General features: G+C 37.4%; 1 protein-coding gene across 1 annotated transcript in view; it reads right to left on the bottom strand.

The window, feature by feature from the left end:
- crhr1 (corticotropin releasing hormone receptor 1) overlaps positions 1 to 18,109 on the bottom strand; it is a 126,438-nt gene extending 108,329 nt beyond the window's left edge. The window contains exon 1 of the mRNA XM_039686822.2: positions 17,244 to 18,109. Within this exon, the coding sequence (XP_039542756.1) occupies positions 17,244 to 17,267 (24 nt within the window). The 5' untranslated portion in view covers positions 17,268 to 18,109. The remainder of the gene's footprint in view (positions 1 to 17,243) is intronic.
- Between the last annotated feature and the right edge of the window lie 4,241 nt (positions 18,110 to 22,350).

The raw sequence follows: 22,350 nt of genomic DNA on the forward strand, positions 1-22,350 counted from the left end.
AACATCAAGCTAAAGGCCCTTTCACACCAAGCACGATAACTAAAAAGATATTCTTTAATATGGAGAATGATTTTTAGAATTATAACAGAGTTCACACCACATCTATAACGATAAAGATATGAGGAACGATATCGTTGAGATCACTTTCAGAACGATTTTTTCCAGGTGTCCAACGATAAAACACTGACAACCAATCAGAATCCATTCTAATTTAAAGGTGTCGCGCATTTAAGATGGCAGATGACATTGCAGAGAAGTTAATCGTCGAGGTACAAAAAAAGAAATCCTCCACTGTTTGACATGTCAAACCCCCATATTCCCATATCCTGGGAATAAGCGGTGAGAAGTATTTACAATGAGATATTATGCAGTTTAGCATATTTCATTTAGTTCTACCTAGCGCTAATTGACAACATTGCTGAAGTTGCAGTGAAAAAGGTGTCATACATAAAGGTGTTGACTAGGCGATGTTTTTATCCAATCATTGACTTCGTCAACTAAATCATGTTAGATATTACACTAGACTTGCTAGATTCTCTGTTTAGATGCCCCTCTTAGAATAAAAAGACCGTTATCAGTCGTTGGTGTGGACGCATATATAGTTATCTTTATCGTTGTCGTGCTTAGTGTGAACGGTCCTTAAGCTTACAATTGGGAAATGTACATGTAAAACAAACTATTGCACTATTAAACAATTAACAAGGCAATCACCTATGCCCACGGCCGCATTAACCATAGGGCTAGGCGGGGCTTAAGCCCCGGGGCCCAAGCAAGGAGGGGGCCCGTGATTGGCTGTGGAGCAGATACTGCAAGCCATCTGATTACCAAAGCCTTACCACGCAACGTCCCCCACAAATTATCCCTGTTATTTAGTTGCACTTTGCCTTATATTCCATGCATTATCATGGAATCATTATCATTAATAGAGACGTTCGCAAAGACCCGCCTTTTTTAGGTACTATGTGACGGACGGGCCACGAGCCAGGCGGCTCTCGCGAGTCACGCACATCATGTTCTCATGCACTCACGCAGTGAAAAATACTTCGCGGGGCAAAGACTAACGTTACACCGAGTGATTACGAGAGAGAGTTCATGGCAGCTTACTGTTGATATGAAACAAAGTCTCAACTTTCAAATATTGTCATTTAAGTAATTTAAACATTACCGTTTTCAAGTTCATGTCCACCGACTGACAGCTTTGTTGTCGGACAAAGTTGCGTATTCGGCGTTATGATTGGCCAGGCCACCTGTCAATCAAACCCCCTAGGCATGCAGGGCCAACGGCTCTGAGCAGGGCATGGTAAATTGAAACGTCAGGTTTTAATTTGATATGACAAATATATTTATTCTATATTTAACTTGTGAACACCGACCTGCTGCTGCACGTAGGCCTATAGATGATTGCTGCCTGCGCCTTATTAGAATAGGTTATATATCAACCAATAAATCGCCTTTACTCTTCTCTTCATTCTAGTCTATTCTTAAAACACAGCGTCATCATCGACCCCACAAACTTTCGGTAAGTTTGAATATTAACTTGATGGATGTATAATTTTGCTTTTTGTGTTTGATTAAACTCTATATTCGCCTAAAGGACTGGCGATAATATATCCGGTAGAAATATTTAAATTTTGCTGCGCCATCATGATGTAAGTTTATCATTTAAACGCGCGTTTTTAAACGTTGTGGTTTGGATACAAAATATTTCAAACTGCTCAGGCACAGTGAGCAGCGGGAGAATTTATTTTGTAAATGCTGGTTTTGAGACCAAGGTGAACCATAGACTGTGGTGAACTTGAGACGGTTTTGCACAGCGCACTTGAATCCGACTCTGAGGTCTCAAAGTGACAGACGCTGCTAATAAAGCTGCTGTCGCCATGTGTGTCAATAATGTTAATCAAACATCAGAAAGAAAGTAATTTACTGCATTTGACTGAATTACTTTTGCAAAATTAACAAGAATGAATGTTGAATTTGTAGTGAAAACCATGTATTGTATATTTGATTACTTTATATAATATTATTCAGTGCTTTAAGTTTTTCATAGGTCGATTTATTGTGCCTTTGTTCTATTTTAATTTGTGACTCTTGTCATCAGTAAGCTTGAGATTATTTTCTTAAGCTACTATTATTTTTTGGTGATATTGAAATTGGTCACAATAATTATGAAATTTTAGTCAATACATTTTGATATGATAAAAAAATCATGTTAAAAGTAACATAACTTAACTGTGAAGTATATCATGGATAAAATGACTCGTAGGCTATAATAATATAACATTTAGCTCATGTAGTTGGTGACCTAAAGTGGTGGGGGGGCCCTGCAGTAACTCATAGCCCCGGGGCCCAGTGAGCTCTTAATACGGCCCTGCCTATGCCCCTCAACACATGCCCCTCACAAGGTCTGTGCACGGCCCTGAGTTAACCTTAGAAAACACGGAAACCCAAGTCGTAATTCTTCCAGCAGGAGCAAGAAGGAAAATTTCTAGTTCATCTACTTTCATCTCTTCAGATGAGGTCCATTACACTCGAAAACTAAGGCTGCCAAAAATTCACTGAATTTTTAAATTACGATTATTAAATCTAAGAACTGGAATCTGGAACGACTCTACTTGCACCTGAGAAAGTTTAGCATTATGTTTGAACACGTTACTGAAGCTGACACTGAAGAGACATAACATAATTAGAGTTAAATCTGCTGTAGGCAAAAAATTTCTTTTGGACTACCGCAAATAAAATTACCTATCCATATTACTGAAATCTGTGTTCTCAGACGTCTCTGTAAACAGTATAATAATTAATTTATTTGTTTAATTACTTTCAGAAAAGTCAGGGCAGAGGCCAACATTATTTTAGCCAATCAGAAAAGCTATGGCAGTGAATAATTTTGCTTTCTTTCAGGGTTGTTGACATTGGATTGGATGGCATGTCTTTGGAGAAAGAGTGTGATTTTGAAGTTAGAAAAATCTTTCACAGCACCTTTAAAGAAATACTTCACCTAAAAGAAAAATGTTCTCATTTGTCACCCTCGAATAAATTCTCTTTGAATAGTGACCATGAGCTGTAAAACTCTAAGACAGACAAATAAATCATCAAAATGACTCAGGCTTTATATTCTGAGTCCTCTGAACCCGCTTGATAGCTCTAACAATGATGCAAACATCGGCTTTGTTGATTTTGCTGCAATTGATCATGCCATAGTCAGGTTAAATATGTGCATATTCAAATCACTGTAATGTGATTCAAGAGCTACAGCACAGGACAAGCTTTTCAGTAAAGAATGACTATTGAATATTCTTCTATTCCACACATGAGAGTACATTGGTCACTGTATTTTATATTTTTGATAGCATGTGGTTTGTAATTCATCATCAATCCTATCAACAATTTTCTTTAGTGGTCAAATCAAGTAGCCTAACTAGAGGTTTGGAACGCCATGAGAGCAAGCAAAGCTGACAATTTTCACTGTGGGGTGAATCGTCCCTTTAATATAAGAATGATTGCTTTTATGCTGTCATACCCTAGCAGAAGCAATAATTTCAGGATAAGAGCTCTCTGTTCATCATCCTCAGGCTCACAATTTCTCTTGCATTATGTTGGTCCATTTACACTGAGAATATGGCAACAACAAGAGAACGCTTTCAATTGTCACATGTCTTTCTGGCAGCGGTGGACAGCTTCAGGCATAGTCTCTGAGGGCCATTTATCTGTGAATGCAGGAGGACAACTGAAGGATGCTTTGAGACTATGAGACACTAACCTCTCCTAAAATCAGTTCAGTAAGATCCCACGGTATTCCTGCCTGGATTCAAATGGTTCGTTTCATGCAATTCTGCTTGTTAAAACATCTGGCTTTGAAAAAAGATGATAAACAAGACATCAGAACGAGATTTTCATTTTGCACTCTGGCATGCAGAGAAGAATGAAGGCGATGGAGCAAGTGGTGTTTGTAGTTGTCACACTAATTGCATGATCAGGTCCGGTGCTCCTATTGGTTTTTGAATTGGTTTAGAATTTTTTTGGAAGTAAAATTGTATCGCAATTATCATTGATCGGCTGTCAGCGAACATGTCAAACTAGAGATCAGTATACATTTTAGCCACATGAATCTGATTCTCAAAATGATCCATCCATGCCCTTTTTAAAGCTACACTGTGGGATTTTTACCCCCATCTAGCGGCAAAAAGGTATATGACCATCCAGTGAATATTCAGTCCCTCCAGGATTTCACGATTTTTTTTTTTTTTGTGATTTTTGCGATCAAAATGACTGATTTTGTGGTGGTAATTTCCAAAAATTTGTGAAAAAGTTTGCGTTTTATATATAACATTTACCATAATAGTATTCAGTCCTTCCAGAAAAACGCAGAGTTTTTTTGTGATTGTTGCGGGCAAAAATTGATTGATTACGCGGCCCGTTTTCTTTAAAAATGCGATGGAATATGCGGGATATTTATGCAATTTTAAGCGATGAAATTTCAGGAATTTGCAAAAATTGAGGGAACTTGTAAAAATTGCGGTTTGATGAAAAAGAGAAAAAAGTGATTCCCCCAACATCCTGCTCTCACTAGGCTAATGTAAGAGTCATTATTACTTCCTTTAATAAGCAAGCATACTACATCATAGAAAGTGCTGGGAATATTTAATTTCTCATCTTGTTTTATTTCAGGCTGTAACGAGTGTAAATAAAGTGTTGCCCCTTTAAGAGCTGCGCGCTCCCCGTTGAACTCTCTGCAGTGTTATATGTGCGCCTTGAACACTCCATGTGTGCGGGTAATTTCTGTTCGATGCTACTTCTTTTATCTCATGTTGTTTATTAAGTAACGATGTGACGGTAGAACGTGTGACAGACAGTTATACGAGTTCGATTTGTGAGATGTCAATCGCCTCCGTGAGTCTGTCTGGTGTCGCGTAATTGCATCACTTCATAACGTTCCCATGGAAACAGGGGGAAATGGCTGCTCTTGTGTGAAGCAAACGCAAAATTTTTTCAACTTTCTGCTAAGATACATGTGACTTTTTTTGCAACGGAAATGCGAGGATTATGAAATTATGCAAACCCCGCATATTTTGCACGGAAATCGGCAATTTATGCGGCGAAAGTGCGGCGTATTTGAAAAAAGGCGGACTTTGGCTGATTTTCCATTGAATTCAGCGATCGCATAATCGCGTTTTTCTGGAGGGACTGAATATTAGTTTCTGTTCCTCTCAATTCCGATTTCGTTTTAACTCCTACGGTGGCCAATGTAGTCGAAGATTAACATGGCTTCCAGTTCGACTTCATCCATGAGTGTTAACTCAAACATAACGGGTATGTCCCTCTTTGACTAATGTACTTTCAAGATGGAGGGGCAACATGGTGACCGACATTAGAACCCCTTACCCGTATGTATTTTCAATGCCATATTATACACTCACGAGAATACTTTATTACTTGAACGAAGTAAATATACATTAATGCGCACATATATTTTTGAAAGAACTAAGAGTTTTTAGCTAAGAATAAACTAAAGGGGTGTATTCAAACACATTCATTATTTTAATTACCGGTGTTCACATTTTATCAGTACGGAGTGAAAAATGAGAATGTGAAAAACTGAACTCTACACCCAGCTGTTCAAACAGTTTTAACATATCTGAACTTTAGCAGATTTTTTTTAATGTCCCAAAAGAATTTAAATGTACAGCTTAACTTTGTCTTGGGTTACAATTCTGAGAAGGCCAACAAGACAACAAAATTACAACTGCCACTTGTGCTTGTCACAGTGGAAGTCAAAGAGGGTGTTGAAAAGTGTTAAACACATCTGTGGCTTCAGCACCATTCTAATGAATACCAAACTAACCTCAGGGGTTAAAACACATGCCAGGCTGCCAGAAAGCAACTTCATGCTTGCAAACCACAAGAAGTTTAGGGGGAGCTCAACATTCTGACATTCCTCTTAGACTTTCTGCCATGAAGCAAAGTTAAAAAATAAATAAATAAAACAGACCTCATTAATTCACGAACAAACTAAAATGATGAGGATATGGCTGCTGCTGCCATAAAGATCAGGACAGCTCAGAGAACTGCGTTTAAAAAATGACTCTGAACGTCCAAGGTCTATGGAGTGAGGGTTGAGATTCTATATTTGTTTTGCCTTTTCTTCTCCCGGCATGACACAGACAATATATTAAGAGCTGAAGAGAAAGAGCCAAACTAGTTTAGCAGAGTAAGAAACAGAAATGCACGTGTATAGGTATTTGTGATGAATGGCTTAGTCTTAGTACCTTCTCAATAACCCACAAGATCTGGGGCCTTCAAACACTTCAAATGACTGTGCCCTCACCAAAGCTGAAGGGTACAAGGGAGGGAGATACAAAGAACAGTGAGTGACTCCGAGAGGTTCAGTAAGCGTGCTGTGAATCCATCTGGTTCATGTGAGCGCCCCTGCTGATTGCTTTTGCAGGCGGAATGCAATAGGAACCGAATCTTTCAATATGTAGGTCAACTTGTTGCAAAGCCCTAAAACTGATCCATGGATTCACCGCTGCCCCTTAGTTGTGGGAGAACCTGATAGCAAGTGGTGAAAATTGAATCCCACCCCTGCGTTTTGCTCAACGCGGGTCCATGGGGGTTCGGCGGAGAGGGGGAAGAGATCCTCACAGGTGGTCAGGGTTAGATTAACTCTTCTCCGATCGCACGGCTCAGTCATTCTGTGAGAAAATGATCCTCCACTCAAATCCACAGTTAAGACACACTCCACCAGTGATCCTGTTGATCAGTTGCCCAGTCACTAGGCATCATGGATGCCATGGAAACCGGCATGAAAGGGGGAGGGGTTTGGCTTGGATGTTCAGTGAAACTGCATCCATCAAAAAAACAGAGAAAGATGGCTAGCATGGGGAAAAAATCACGTTCACTTTCCAAAAATAGGGTGCAAAATTCAATTTGAAACCTTTTTTTAACAAATGGCCACTGCTTAACGTTCATAAAATGTTAATTTCCATTATTTACATTGTATTTCCATAAAATCCATTAATCTACACTCATTCATACCGCCAGCTATGCCATTGTTATTGTTTTGTGGTGAAAGTGAAACTTACACACTGTACCTTTAAATATACTTGTGACATAAATTTGCTCTAAATATAGTTTATAATCCTCTAATAATTAAAATTAATAATGAATAAATACAAATTCTACAAATAAACAAAAATACTAAATGCATTTATAAATAAACAGATAAATGAAGTAAGGCAACCCACATGTACCATATTCACGGAAAGTGTCCAGTCTGTTTGTTTAAGATGTGCCTGCTGTTCTCTGTATGAAGGAGCCTGTTAATGACTCTAATATTGTTTACACAGGCTGCACTCTTATTGCTTATTTATCCCATAATAATCCTGCCCTGAGTTCTGTGTGTGTGTTTACTCAGGAGGCTGTCCTTTCATAGTACATGGGTGGTATGCAGGTTTGTGTGTAAGTTTGTGTGCGTGTATGTATGTGTATGTACTGTGAATCTCTACTAGAGTACATGGACAAACATGTGACGTAACTATCTGTGTGTGCGCTTGCAGACTTGGGATGCTTCGCGCTCAAGTGGGAAGCAGATGAATGAGTAACCATGTGTGGCATTTGGACAGAGTGTACGAAGTGTGTTATAGTTCATATTTGTGTATGTGTGCATGGATGTCTACAGACACAAGTTGGAGACTAATTGCGACCGTAGCGTAAAATCATTTGTGAACTGCTCTAACATGACAGCTGGTCTGAGCATGACAAGCCACTAAGAGGTACAGAAATGCCTTTCACATCAACTTAGCATTAGGCAAATCATGCTTGATTTTGCCCAAAACTAGACTCAAATCAGAGACTTCTAAGACTTCTCACTAGAACAAGTTAATTTTTTTATTTTTTTTATTTTTTATATGGCTTGCATGTGCCTAATTTAGATTCTAACCTGACCTTGACCCTGTTTCAAAAATAAAGCCAACCAAATCCTAAAGTTAACCTTAGTCTAACCGAATGCCTCAAAGTTAGTTAGCAAAGGCTTCAGCTCAGCTTTAAAGATGTCCCTTTATGCAGCCAGATAGCAAGCAACCAAGCAAACAAAACTCTTAAATGTCCCATGAAATCATAATTTAGTCAATTTGTAAGAGCTTTAAAGCCATCTATTTGCTAATGTACTGCTTAAAGCTTGAAAAAATAATGTGAGCCGTTTTTCTTTTTCTACTGTCGGGCCAACGGAACTGTTTCCACTTGAGCCTGGTATGGCGTTGCACGATTACAAACCGTTCTTGGCTGGAATTCTTAACACAGTTTGCTAACCATGGCGAACCGTGCTGGTAAAATGCGTGTAGTGATGTCGCCACTCAGGATTGGTCAGTTGCCTGGGTATCAGTTTCTCTGTAGCTGGCTAGTCGCGCTATTTGAGTGACGTAAACACAAATAATAATAAAATTAAAAGAATCATCCTAAAATTAAAAGATCATCCTCAATTACATGGTTCGCTATTTGCATCTCTTATCATCACTAAACCATTGTGGAAAATGAAACCATGTCCGCACTGTGGTGTGTTTCCCGTACAACGACGTAGTTCGTTGCTTCACTACCATAGTACTATGCATCAATGGAGAAGTCAACTAGCTAGTCACGACTGTTTCCCGAAACCCATTGTCGCAAAGTATCGTTCAACCACGTTGGTTTCGCACATGGTGGAATAATAAATACTTTTAATGAAACTGTTTTAGATCCAATTAACGCTAGATTTTAAAATATAATTTACAAACATGTCATCTGAGGACTATTTCTAAATGTTGAAAAACTAAAAGACGTAAATTCCATTTGTATGCATTCTAAATAAAAGGGACCGGCTGTACTGAATGTGAGCTTGCTTATTTTGCTCAAGATAAGGATTTATTACCTCCAAATGTCATGCAATATAGAAACGATGCCTCTAACCACAGGTCGAGAGCTGTCGTTCAAACCACACAACTTTGCGATGCTGTTTGCAAATGTTCGTTGGAACGATGGTTTCGGGAAACACCAACCCGATCTCACGACCAAGTCGTACGAATTCGACGAATGATTAAAAAGTGGCTAATTCGTAACAATTCAGACGACCTCACTCGTACGAATTAATACGATTTTGCTAAATCGTACATATTTTACGAATTGGCCATTTCGTATGAATTCACACGAATGACCTACCCCTTACCCCGCCCCTAAACCTAACCATCACGTGGGTTTAGACAAATCGTACGAATTAGTACGAGTGAGGTCGTACGAACTAGTACGAATTAGCCACTTTTTAATCATGCGTCGAATTCGTACGAATTGGTCGTGAGATAGTGTTGGAAACACCAACTCCTTGAACTATGCTGATAACGACGGAACTTGCGACCATAGTTGGCTAACGATGCTTTCGGGAAAAACGCACCCCTGGCTGGCACGGAATGGAACGTTTAGCAAAGAGAATGGTTTGGCCCGATGGAAAAGCGACTATCTATATTTCAAATGTTCATTCTTTTTCTTCTAAAAACACCAGTTTTGGACTGCAAGAGTTCTAGTACTTGATATTTGGATCTGTTTAAAATAAATCTGGCCACTGATAATATAAAAACGTGATAAAATAAAATAAAGTAAAATAAACAACTGTTTAGGCAAGTGCTCTGACAACCTGATATTTTCCTGGTCAAATTCCTCTCTGTCCTACCATTTAAATAAAGGCAAATATATATATATATATATATATATATATATATAACTTTAATTATAATAATTTAAAATAAAAATGTAATACAATAAAATAATAAACTAAATAAAAGAAGAAAGATAATATAGGATAGGATAGGATAAGATAAGATAGGATAAGATAAGATAAGATAAGATAAGATAAGATAAGATAAGATAAGATAAGATAAGATAAGATAAGGCTGTGTACTGTACCTCTGACCTTGAGGCTGCGCCGCTTGGCTCTACTTGCTGTGGGGGTGTTAATTGTGATAAATGGAGATGACACAGGCTGCAGTGTTAATGCAAGGAGTCAATATCTTTTATGCCAGCGTTCCACACAAGCATAGCTGGGTAATTAATGAAAGATGCTTGGATGCAGTACCCCATCCACCTTCCTGCACACTTCATTCAATAAACCCATGATAGACTGAGAGAGGTAGTACATACTGTACAGTACATGGGTTACATTTTGTCAATTTGTGCAGACATGAATATGGGTGTTTCCCCAACACAATGTGCAAAGTCTGAGTGAATGCATGTGAATATGACTGTTACAAACACGCAAGTGTTTTTATTAAAGATAGGAAACATGCTCACACAAATAAACAATGCTCAAGTGTGCTTGGAAGGGAGGATGTTGTTATAGACTATATTCCACTGGGACACATACAGTAGTGGGGCCCAAAAGACTACATTGAAAATCTGGGATTCAAAATCCACTTTAAACCTGCAAAAAACACAAGGTTTAAGAATTTTGAAAAGTTTAAAACAAAAGGAAAGTGAAGACTCAATAATGAGTCTGCACTTGTTACTACTGTTCTTTTGGGCCAAATCTGTAAAATTTATGTTTGTGTCAGTGTCAATCATGCATGGGATATGTAGTGCACTATCAGCATAATTTTTTTAAAAGGCTGTGTAAAACCTCTATGAAATTGTACTATGTTGTTCAAAATGCACAGACAAAAGAGACATAAATGTAAAAAGTCAATGCCTAACATACTTTAGATACTCGCCACACTTAGTCTTTGTCTGCTTCTATGCATCTCAGTCTTATCTGATTCACTTTCTGACTATAAAGATTGTTCTCTATTATGAAGAATTATTGCTTGCTTTAATTTTAATTACGGCTCAATTTAGCATGTCAATTTAGTGCAATTACAACAAAACTAACATGCTAAAATGAGCTAATTAAAAAACAGAGCGCAAAATGCTAAAAAACAAGATGACAAAACTATAGGCCTAATATATTGACTTTTTTAACGCTCCTGACACAATAATTTGATTTTCTCAGCAAATGATATATGCAATAAATAGTGATTCAGTCAATGAATCCATATATCATGCAATTCATTTGACAGAAATGTATTATTTATTATTTTTCTATAATTTAATAAATAATTATATAATTAATATTATTATTATTTACAATAATAATTACCATTTAAAATTGATTGACTGTATTTCACAATTATTTCGTTTTGTTTTTCACTGTTCTTTGATGCCCGTTGCTAAACCGATGTGCGTTATGCGCCATTAGTTTTATTCTTACCAATAAAAATGAAAAATGAAATTGAAAACTGAATGAGAGGAAATAGATGCAGCAATAAACACAGGGGAAGAGGGAGAAAAAAAATGAAGGCTTTGCTAATACAGTACTTGGGATTTGAAACAGTTAAGCAGATCATATTTATATCACTTCAAACAGAAATTATATTCACAGAATAGGAAGAACAAAAGAATGCAAAAGCAAAATATGCTTTCAACAGGGATCTAATTTAGTCTTCTCAAAACAACGGCTTTTGCTAATTTACATGTCTAATCTGCTGTGATAATACATTTCCCACCAAAAAAAGCAAAAAAAAAAAAAAAAAAAAAAAGAGGCAAACATGAACATCCGTCTCTTTCCTAATGGTGCAGCATTACGATCAACCAATATGAAAGAAGACATGCCTTTTGGGAACCCGTTGCAAGTTCCTCTGATGTAAATGTGTTCAATTTTAAGTGGGACGCAAGTTTTGAAAAATGCCGGATGGTAAAGGAAAATCGATTGGATAGAGATGAATGAGGCTTTGTCTCTTCTTATACAACAGCTGCTAGGTACCAGCCACTGACAGGCTAATTGAGTTCAATTAGCACTCATTTAATTTAAAAAGGACAAGGTCCTAGGACAAAGTAAGCATGTGATTACAGACTCAGCGAACTTTCTTACTCAAATCCCATACTCTGTTGCACAAAACAACATGTGTTGCATGACCACACAGAGCGTCAAGCCCATCAAAAAAGAGGTTGTACGTGTGGCAGAAAAAATCCCATTCTAAAGTTCAGATATGATACTTTTATAAACAGTCATTTTGCACTTGTGCCATTTTTGCTTTCAATGGCCAAAACGAATTCAATGAAGTGTTTCATGATTACTAATGGGGAATCAGGGATGGAAGAATACGTTCAAGATTTGTTCAAGACCTCCAGACTTGGCAAAAATAACCTTATCATATTTTGGAATGATGACCTCCATGCATCAGCTAATATTTAATTTAGAAATGTCCAACATTTAACAAAACAATTCTGCATTCAAGGTTGTCACTTAGGAAAAGTGTGAAACTGCATTTCATTTTTAGTCACATTGGGAAAGGTAAAAATCTCTGAATAACTGAACAATTAGTGTATAATGAAATATGTTCTTTGTCATTTTGCACAGTACTGCATATCACTTTCAATATAGTAAATAAAGAATGCTACATTTAATGTACTTAATAGATAATGTATTTCTGATGGTTTCTGATGGTTGCCAGTTTCTTAGATCTTAGATTTAAACATACTCAATAATTGCTTTAAAATCCACCTGTAGTCAATCGTTTTAGACCTTAAAACTCATCTTTGATCACCAAAATGACATATTTAAATGTTTTTTCCTTGAGAAAATGTATTCATGCCTTAAAATAACGCCTCATTAAGTATACACGTGACATTGGTTACAAGGTAGTCAGAAACAGCAGCGATTTCAAACCGTGATTTTGAGACTGTCTTTGGTTCACTGCAGTTTTAAGGAGAAAAAACTGAGTAATGGTGTTAACTTGACTTGAAATGTTTTTATCTTAAAGCATATTAAGAACACCAACATTAAAAACCTGAATTTAACCAAAGGGTTAAAATGACATGAGGTGACATCTGGTCAAAAAGACATTTTAAGTGACAAATCCCAAAAATTATACTACACCCTCAGCCTTTGCCACTCAGGCTTTAACAAAAGTGTACTTCCTGTTCCTGCACTCTTTCTCGCTGTTTACATGCCTAGATTAATTGAGTTTAAAGAACAAATGAAGAGTTCAGATGCAAAAGCCTCTAAGTGCCATTTGAAATTTTCTTCTAGAATGATAATTTTTATCAAGCTTGTATATTTAAGTTCAGTGATTTCACTTAAATGGCAATGATAATTACCTATTAATTGTTATTTAAGTGAAATTACTGAACTTAAAAAGTTAAAAAATCATCATTAAAGGAGAAAATTTCAAATGGCATTAAGAGGCTTTTGCATCTGAACTCTTCAAATGCATTTTGTGCAAGCCGTCCAGCTTTTGAAATGTCCAGAACCTTCTACAGCTTCCTAAATTATAAGCACGATATTAATTTAAGAGACTGATAACCCTCAATATGCTTTTAAAATTGACTACGACAGTCTAGGGGTGATAAAAGCTAGCGCTCAACTTTAAATCTGTTACGTCTTTTTTTGTTGAAAAAAGAGCTAAAATGCTCTCCCAATGTTAAACTATTTAAACAATTAAATGCAAAGCTTCTACAAAACATTTTATAATAATATTTTTTTGTACAATATAAGTATTGTTTTTAACCAACTGTTTGTGTATTGTATATGGAAATACTGCAGTTAAGCACAAGAGACATTTCAAAAACAGTTTAAAAACCTTACTAATCTCATGAACAGCAGTGTATGTGTAAACATATTTTTTTCTCTTTTATTTTTATTCATTCATCTAGCTGACGCTTTTATCCAAAGCGACTTACAAGTGCTATATATGTCAGAGGTTGCACGCCTCTGGAGCAACTAGGGGTTAAGTGTCTTGCTCAGGGACACATTGGGGTCTCACAGTGGATTCAAACCCAGGTCTCTCACACCAAAGGCATGTGAAGAGTTCAGATGCAAAAGCCTCTAAATGCCATTTGAAATTTTCTTCTAAAATGACCATTTTTATCAAGCTTGTATATTTAAGTTCAGTAATTACACTTAAATAGCAATAAAGATTACCTATTAATTGTTATTTAAGTGAAATTACTGAACTTAAAAATACAAGCTTGATAAAAATGATCATTTTAGAAGAAAATTTCAAATGGCACTTAGAGGCTTTTGCATCTGAACTCTTCATGTGTCTAATCCACCATCACCACCCCATAATAGCAGCAGAATCAAAATCTTTCCAATCTTTCAAAATCTTTCAGAATCAAAAAGTATCCCTCTGAACTTTTAAATACACAGAATGATTTGGTTGGGAATAACTGATTTAAACTGTGGCTTGTTTAGGTAGTGAGCAAAATAGCAGTAACACAGTTTGCACTAGTGTAAGGTATAATTCTGCTTCTAATCTCTATTTTCATGACATTAATTTTATACTTGCTCCAAATATCACCCAAGACAACCAATTCAGCAATCACTAAAAGAGCTCCCAAAAGAGATACACCACTGCTAAACACCTAGTAGGGTTCCAGCACTGAATAAGCCACCATTTAGATTGCCGTACAAAAAAACAAAAACATCGCCTGAACTGGTTAATAGAAAGTGAGACTGTAGTCAAAAAGAACAATGTTGACCAACACAAAGTTCAATTCTAGTTTTCACAGAAAACAAAATATGCTCTGGGAATCATCATCTGTTTTTTAACTCAGTTCAAGTTAGATTAGTCACGCAAATACACTGCGGTCCATGAGCCACGTAAATCAGACATGATATTGACCTCTGGGATATTAAAAGTAAAAAAATAATGGGCAGTACCTGTCGTTGCTAAGACACAGTGAAAGCTAAATGCCTTTGGAAGTGCTTGAAACCTCAAAGCCCTAAACCTCAACTCTACCCCCATCAAGGCTGTTCCATCGATGCAGACTTAATCTTTCTCAAAAGACAGCAATCACGTATGATAAAGCTTGTGGCTTGGTGGATTCTCTACACAATGGATCGGAATAGTGTTTTAAAGAAGAAAGACTCTTCTTTAAAACAGACACCATATACATTGTGCAGAGAAGCACCACATCAACAATTTTGCAAAACAGCAGCAAATAAGCAAGCCACACCACAACAACAAGCTCAAAAACAATTGTGGATACTCCGCTCCTGACATTTAAATTCTGACATCTTGAGGAGAAACTGATAAGTCCCCTGCACACTAAAACCTTAAGCTCAAAGCTGCTCTTTATATTTCTGTGATGAGTTAATTAGACCTGTTATTGAACTGGTTGACTGTAATTTAACAAAAGCTCCGTGTGCACAACCTGGCTGAAGGAGTTGTGTGCAGGTGAAATTATTCTCCCTGTGGACTGATATAAACACACAAACAAACACATCTTCCGGGGCAAATGTCCTCAGATGCTCGTTTCCTGCTGGAAGTCTAAACTCACAGATGAGTAGAAAAGAATGCGTTCTGAGCTCACATCAGGTGTAACAAGGTATAACAAATGCCAGCAGCATTGTGATGGAAATATGCTATCAAAAGACATACATCGAGGCAGGCAGGGGAACTAAAATGATAACGATGTCATTGGTATCTGATGAGGGCAAGATTACACATTCATAAGCTTTTCTTTCTCACAGATGGCTCTGTTTTCTTCTGGTCTCAATGTTATTATAATCATCAGCACAACAAGTCAGTCGCCTCGGACCTGACTTTCCAACATCTCTAGATGCACACACACACACACACAAAAAAAATGTTATCAGTCTTTAAATACTATGAAATGTACATGTGTATTGCATATTTGAATGATCACAGCAACAACACTGATGTGCTGAGGCAATGAAAAAGAGTTAAATCTCGAAAGTCGATTAGCAGTTGTTTCGAATCCTACTTGTTTTTCTGCACCCCTACTAGCCACTTGGGACGTTTCATAACATTGGCAAAAGCTGCACAGCAAAAATCACAGGGGCCATGTCTTCAGTATGTATTTCACAACATAAATTTGATCAATCGTCACTCAAATCATTTTCAGTGCAAAATACTCTCTGCCATTCAAGCAGTCCACAGCGCTGAAAGTGATAAAACACATAATAATGGTAGCTGAGAGCTTGTATGTTTTGACTGTCAGAGTTTCAGCACATTACTTCGTAATGTTGCCAAACTGGGCCATGGTCCAGAGTGAGACTGTTAAAGGGCTAAAAATAAAGCTTCTTTTTTCTTTACCTTTCAGTGATGTAATTTTATATCATTTCAAATATATGATATGCTTGTGATGCAGTGCCAAGCTTCTATTATAAGCTAGAATTGACATTCTTTTCAAATGTCTTGCGGCTCAGCTGAGGACTGGCAGGGGAGTGTGTCCTGTCCCTGCTTGTATTTACTGTCTACAGAATTCAATAGCACCCACACACTGCTGAGTCATATTGGCAATGATCTCCCCCGTTGAAGGATAGTCATTAATTACCTCCACAGTTTCCCTTAAAATCTCAGTGTCAAATGATAGCTTAATGACACACTTTAAGACATTTAAACAAAACAGAACAAAAATGAGAACAAATAAATCCTGTAACAAGCAACATCATATTAAGAAAGCAATTGCAATTTGCTTGGTGAGACAAACCAATGCAACTAGTTTTTAAAACTTTAAATGGGCACTATAAAAAAATATATACTTATGGGGGGGAGGGGAGTTTGCAGTAAAAAATGTGATGGCATTTTTTTATAACTATATATGTAAATTACATAAATATTATGGTATAGTTGTGTCATGACAATTTATGTTTTATACAGTTACTGGCACCAACACAGTGGCAATAGAAAGCAAGATAATGCATAAAAATGTGCCTGTGTAGTGTCACAAAATTGACACCATCAGCTTAATACACACAATGCCACTACAAAACAAAATGAAACAATCTAATCCAATGCATATATCAACAATAATAAGCATCTAACTTTCTAAATGACAACTAAACAAATTATTTTAACAATATTTACCCTATACGAATTACCATTTTTAGGAAATTATGATGTAATAAATCCTTATATATAAAAACATTCACAAAAAATGCATGTAGACTATTTCCTTCTAAAAAAAATTCAGCGTATATGAACTAACATTTAACCAGTTATACAGTTTTGCATGAAAAAAATGCAAGGTTGTTTATTTCACATATTGACAAACCCAACCGTTGAGTTTAAAATGCATTTTAGAAATTTAAACCAACGTTGGGTTTGTCCATGTCTGACCAAAACGTGTTTAGAGTTTAGCATTGATTTGATCGGTCAAAATGGCCAACAATTTAAGTTAAGCTATTTAAGTTATACGCTTTTATGGGGTAATAGGCGTACCTGTGTGTGAAGGATGCGACTCATTTTTTTTTTTTTTTTCCTGCAGAAACCTTCAAACAACACAGCGCTCCTTTGCTCCAGATGCAGCTGTCCGGATGCTCCTCTCCGGGGTGACAGACCTCTGTTTCAAAAACAATAGATGTGCACCCCAAGGATGTTAAGTGTAGCACTTACAACTGGAAACAATCTGGTGAATTCTGCGCGCATTTGAATCTCTGCCTCATTTTCACCCAGTTGCAGTATAGTTATTAAAATTAAAGTCGTTATATCCTTGTTTTAGGGGTTCCGATTGACACGTAATCCTCGGTAAACAATATGATGTCGAGTTTGAGTTGAGGTCCTCGGAGGCAGGTGTAGGCTAAATGATTTGTTCAGACGCGATGTCACGCGCAACACTCAGTCAGTGTTCCCTGTTAGATAAGCGTTTCGACCTGCTCCCCTGCAGCTGGAACTGAACTTTCCCAAGAGTACTGCCAGAATTTGCTCTCTTTTCCAAAATTATTCGACCCATGTAAACACGGCGGACTCTTCACGTTGCCTCCTCACACTGGGTGACCCTCTGTTTGTGTCCCATCGGTCAACAGTAATGCGTTCACATGAAGCCCTACATGACAGAAAGGAGGCGTCACTGCGCGCGTATAAACGGAATAGATATTTCAGATTTTGCGCGCGTGCGAATAAATGTTTTCCAGCGAGATATGTGACGACAATATTGTAAGTCTCTCTCTGAGCGCGAGCAGAGTTCGCCGGTGCAAACTAATCCATACAGTTCCCACGCGTACTATGCGTCTTCATCCTACTGGCCCACTCTCTCGCGGGCGCTCAGCAGCAGACTCAGCGCTGAACAGGCTTATAATGATGAGTGAATTCCTTTCGAACGTGAGCATCACTATACCCTGCTCACTCCGAAGGGGGGGGGGGGGGGTGCACTTGAAGTGAGTACTATAACAACGCGGGCATAATTCTGTCTTATTTTGAATATGCATTCGTGATAGGCTATCCTTTTATTTTCCATCAGAAAGTTGCTGGATGGCAACAAATTTAAAAAAAAATCGTCGATAGTTATTGTCAAAGATTTCAATTCGTGTAGGGTGCTGTCACAAACAAAGAATCATATCCTAGACCTATGCAATATTTAGTTTTCCTCGATCGCAAAAATAGCCTAAGAACGTGTTTCAGTAGACCCAAACACAAAATCTAGACTACAAATTTGAACCAGAACCCCTTTTGTCCACGTGTTAAATTTTTACGGTCACCTAACCCCTGCGATGAGTATTGCAATTATTTAGATTTAGTGTTTTGTTTAATGTAAGACTATTTATAGTTTGTCTTATTGTGCTGATGATCAGGCCAAATAACAATTTGGGCTGTGTGAGACCTTGTTTTTTTTTTTTTTTTTTTTTTTTTTTTTTTTGCTATAGCCTACTAAATATGAAGTTCTCTACAGGAATGCCCTGCTTTTAGGAACAACACATCCAGCCTTACTCCTATCTTATCTGAATAAGCAAAACAATTATTCCATGAGAAACCATTAATAATCTTATACAATTTATTAATTAATACATAACAAATAAAGTAAATGTTTCATGACTAATTTATCTATAACCTTTTAAATCTAATGATCAGCATTCTAAATATTTAATTTTTCAAACTCTCCTGATACCTGTTATCGAAGATCTCGCACACTGACTATAACTGTCATCTATAATCTGATTCTATAACTTGTACTAACTTGTTATTAGACTTTGACATCTAATAACTTGTATGTAAGCAAATGAATACTACTGGTAATACCTGTAATTTTTCAACTTTTGAGTTCAGTGTTGTTTGTGGTACTGACGACTCTTGCTTAAAAGGTGGCAGCACAGCGAATCCTTTTCATGTATTTCCACTGTCCTCTTTCTAGATGGAAATGTGTTCTCAGGGTCAGCTCATGAAACGGGCCTCGATACAGAAGGCTTGCACTCGAAAAAGAGCCCTGCCTCCCAAAAACAAATCCCTGTATGCATTCTTATTCATAACAGCCAATTTATGTTCCTATAAGCCAGGGTACAGATTGCTGTTTTCCCAAACATCAGGACTATTGCAAATGTGATAGCCTAACAGTGCAGAGCTATAAAAAAAATATGGTGTCTGAAAGTTCTGTATGTGTTTTTTTGACCAACTTTTTCTAAGCTTGATGTTACTTCTAACGAGAAATTACTAAAGGGCCAAATGTCGTCTCTGAGGCTTGACCCTACACAAGTGAGTCGGACAGAGATCTACCTGATGATTCAGCTAGTTTTTAAAATCTTTTAAAATCTTTTGTCCATACAATAAAGGTCAATTAGGGCCAACATTGGACCTCACTGATTTTCACTGTATATTTTTTCAAAATAGCTTATGTAGACCTATACCCATGGTCATAATTTGTAGGTGGGACATGTCCCCACCACTTTTAGCCAGTGTTGATATTGTCCCCACCACTTTTTGAAACATCTCGTACAATGGATGTACCTTATACAAAAGAAAAATCTCCATTTGATTAGCAAAAATGTTCTCTTGGTGCTCTTGCATAGGCTTCACACAAACGAGCTCTTTAATCTATTGCTTTAGGCTGTTGCGCAGACATTCGTTCCGGTGAAATCACAAAACAAAATACACGCAAACAAGTCCCTGCTCTTGATATACAATCACTGGTGAACAATTTTGGTTTTAATGAGAGAGAGAAAAAAAAATTCAAGGGTGGCTTAGAACCCACAACTTATAGGGAAAGTTCACCCAAAAATGCATTTTCTGTCATAATTTACTCACTGTCAAGTTGTTGCAGACCTGTATGAGTTTCTTTCCTCTGCTGAACACAAAGGAAGATATTTTGAAGAATGACTCTATTCTACAAAAAAATTCTAGACCACCAGTCCATTAGGCCAAACAAATGTTTTATGTGAATCTACACATTTATTCAGTATTGTAAATACTCTCAATACTAACAAAATATCGTAGTATAGAAAATTGTGTTTTTTTTCTATACTACACCACCCCACACACACACACACCCCAGTCTTCCACACTTTCCAAGTGAACCATTCATGACGAAACCCTTCATTATCACAACACCTGTGGATACGTCTCCATACTGTATCGTCATTAATCGCCACTGGGACATTTTTTTTTTTTTTTAAATGAGGGTGATTGTGTCTTTCCGAAAGAAATTGCCTTTTTAGGTGGACTGAATTTCAATTAAAGAGACATTAATAAAGGCTGGGGAATGATTCTTTTTATGTTTATTCCATTTACCATTTATTTAGGAAATGATTTGACCGACACACAGGTAATTGTTTGAGTACAGTGTAGATATGTTAAAAATAAACCTCCCATTGATTAAATGTAATAAGGCATCTCAATAGTTAATTTCATTCTAAACAACAGCTTAATTTGATTCAAGGCATTATTATGGTTTAAGGGGGGTTTCCGTTTAATTGGTCTTGGCCTTCACTGCTAATTTAAGAGAAAGAGAATCACATCATGAACGTTCTTTCTAAAAGTCATAGGTCAAGTGCATGAAAGCAATACTCTGATGTCCTCAGACTTGCGGCAAAAAGTTTGAGTCATTCTAGCTACGCACACTTTTAAGCACTCATTGTTACCTATATTGCTCAGCAGTCAGCACTACCTAAAGGGGTAAACCTGTCACCATTCACTCACCTTTATGTCATTTCAAACATGTATTTATATATTCCTTCCTTCTCAGTTTTTTTTCCTAGTGTTTTTGGACCTCACTGACTTTCACTGTATGGATATTCTTCAAAAATCACAAAAATCTTGTTTTTCATTAAAGTCCCCCTGGGGTAAAGAACAAGCTTTTAATGTTGTTTATGCGGTGTTTTTAATTTGCTTTAAGACAAACCATTTGACAAATTCATGAGTCAACACTATCGCTGTATTTTCTCCTTAAACTACAGCAAACATAAGACAGTATCAAAATAGTGGTTTGAAATCACTGTTGTTTCTGACATCACAAACTACCCTGTAAACAATTACGATGTGTGATCGTCACTGAGTGAATCTCTGAGTTGGTGTGTGGGGGTGGGGCTAATTTGCATACTTATAGAAATGAGGCAAGGGTGTAGTTATATTCAAGCTATTTTAAGGCATGAAGAACTATCATTTACGTCATTGTTTAAATTTTTCAAAATAGTTGGACTTAACGGTTTCACCGCAAGGGACCGATGTATACTCAGCTATGGAAAGGAAACTACAACAAATACAATAAAATATCTAAAATGAAACGTTCCTTTGATCCTTTTTTTTTAACTGTTACTTTTTATGTTCTGGAATAAAAGGTAGACACTTGTTGCTTTGCCACTTTCATCTGCCTTGTTGAATTTATGTCATAAATGAAAAACGTCCTCGGGTTACAACTGTAACCCTTGTTCCATGAGAAAGGGAACAAGAGCTGCATCGAATGACACTTTGAGGGAACGCCCCTCAGCGTAGTGCCTCTGAAGTATGAATGAAACTAAGCCAATCTCCAACTGGTGTTGCATCATGACATAATGTGTGATGGTATACAAGCAGAAGCTTTATAAGTACGCCGGCATACATAAGATGTCAGCTTCTGTGATGAAGCAAGCACTCCCAGGCAGGGGAAGGCGTGGCGAAGGGACGCAATTCTCGTTCCCTTTCTCAGGGAACAAGGGGTGGCCCATCCTGGCCCAAGAGGTGGCCCATCCTGCCGCATCGCAAACCTCCTGTATCGGTGCCCCCGAAAGGAGGGCTCTAGAGGGTGCCATGCCTCTGGTTGAATGAGCCCTCATGGCCATGAAGGTGAAGGCAAATTGCACACATGGTAGGCCAAAGAAATAGCATGGATTGAAATAACAATCTAGTTGCTGATGGTCTACTTGGAAGCAGGAAACCCTTTCTTGGGCGACCGAAAATACACCAGCAACTGGTCTGACTTCGGCCATGAAGAGGACCTCTGAATATACATTTTTAGCGCTCTGACAGGGCAGAGCAGATAAAGTCTGTCCTCATCTGCCGTCACGTGAGGTGAAGGATGAAAAGCCTGCAGATCTATAGGCCATGCTGCATTGGACGGCACCTTAGGCAAATAGCCCGACCTGGG

Source organism: Pimephales promelas, chromosome 3, assembly GCF_988280905.1.
Source record: "Pimephales promelas chromosome 3, fPimPro1.hap1.1, whole genome shotgun sequence".
NCBI lineage: Eukaryota > Metazoa > Chordata > Actinopteri > Cypriniformes > Leuciscidae > Pimephales > Pimephales promelas.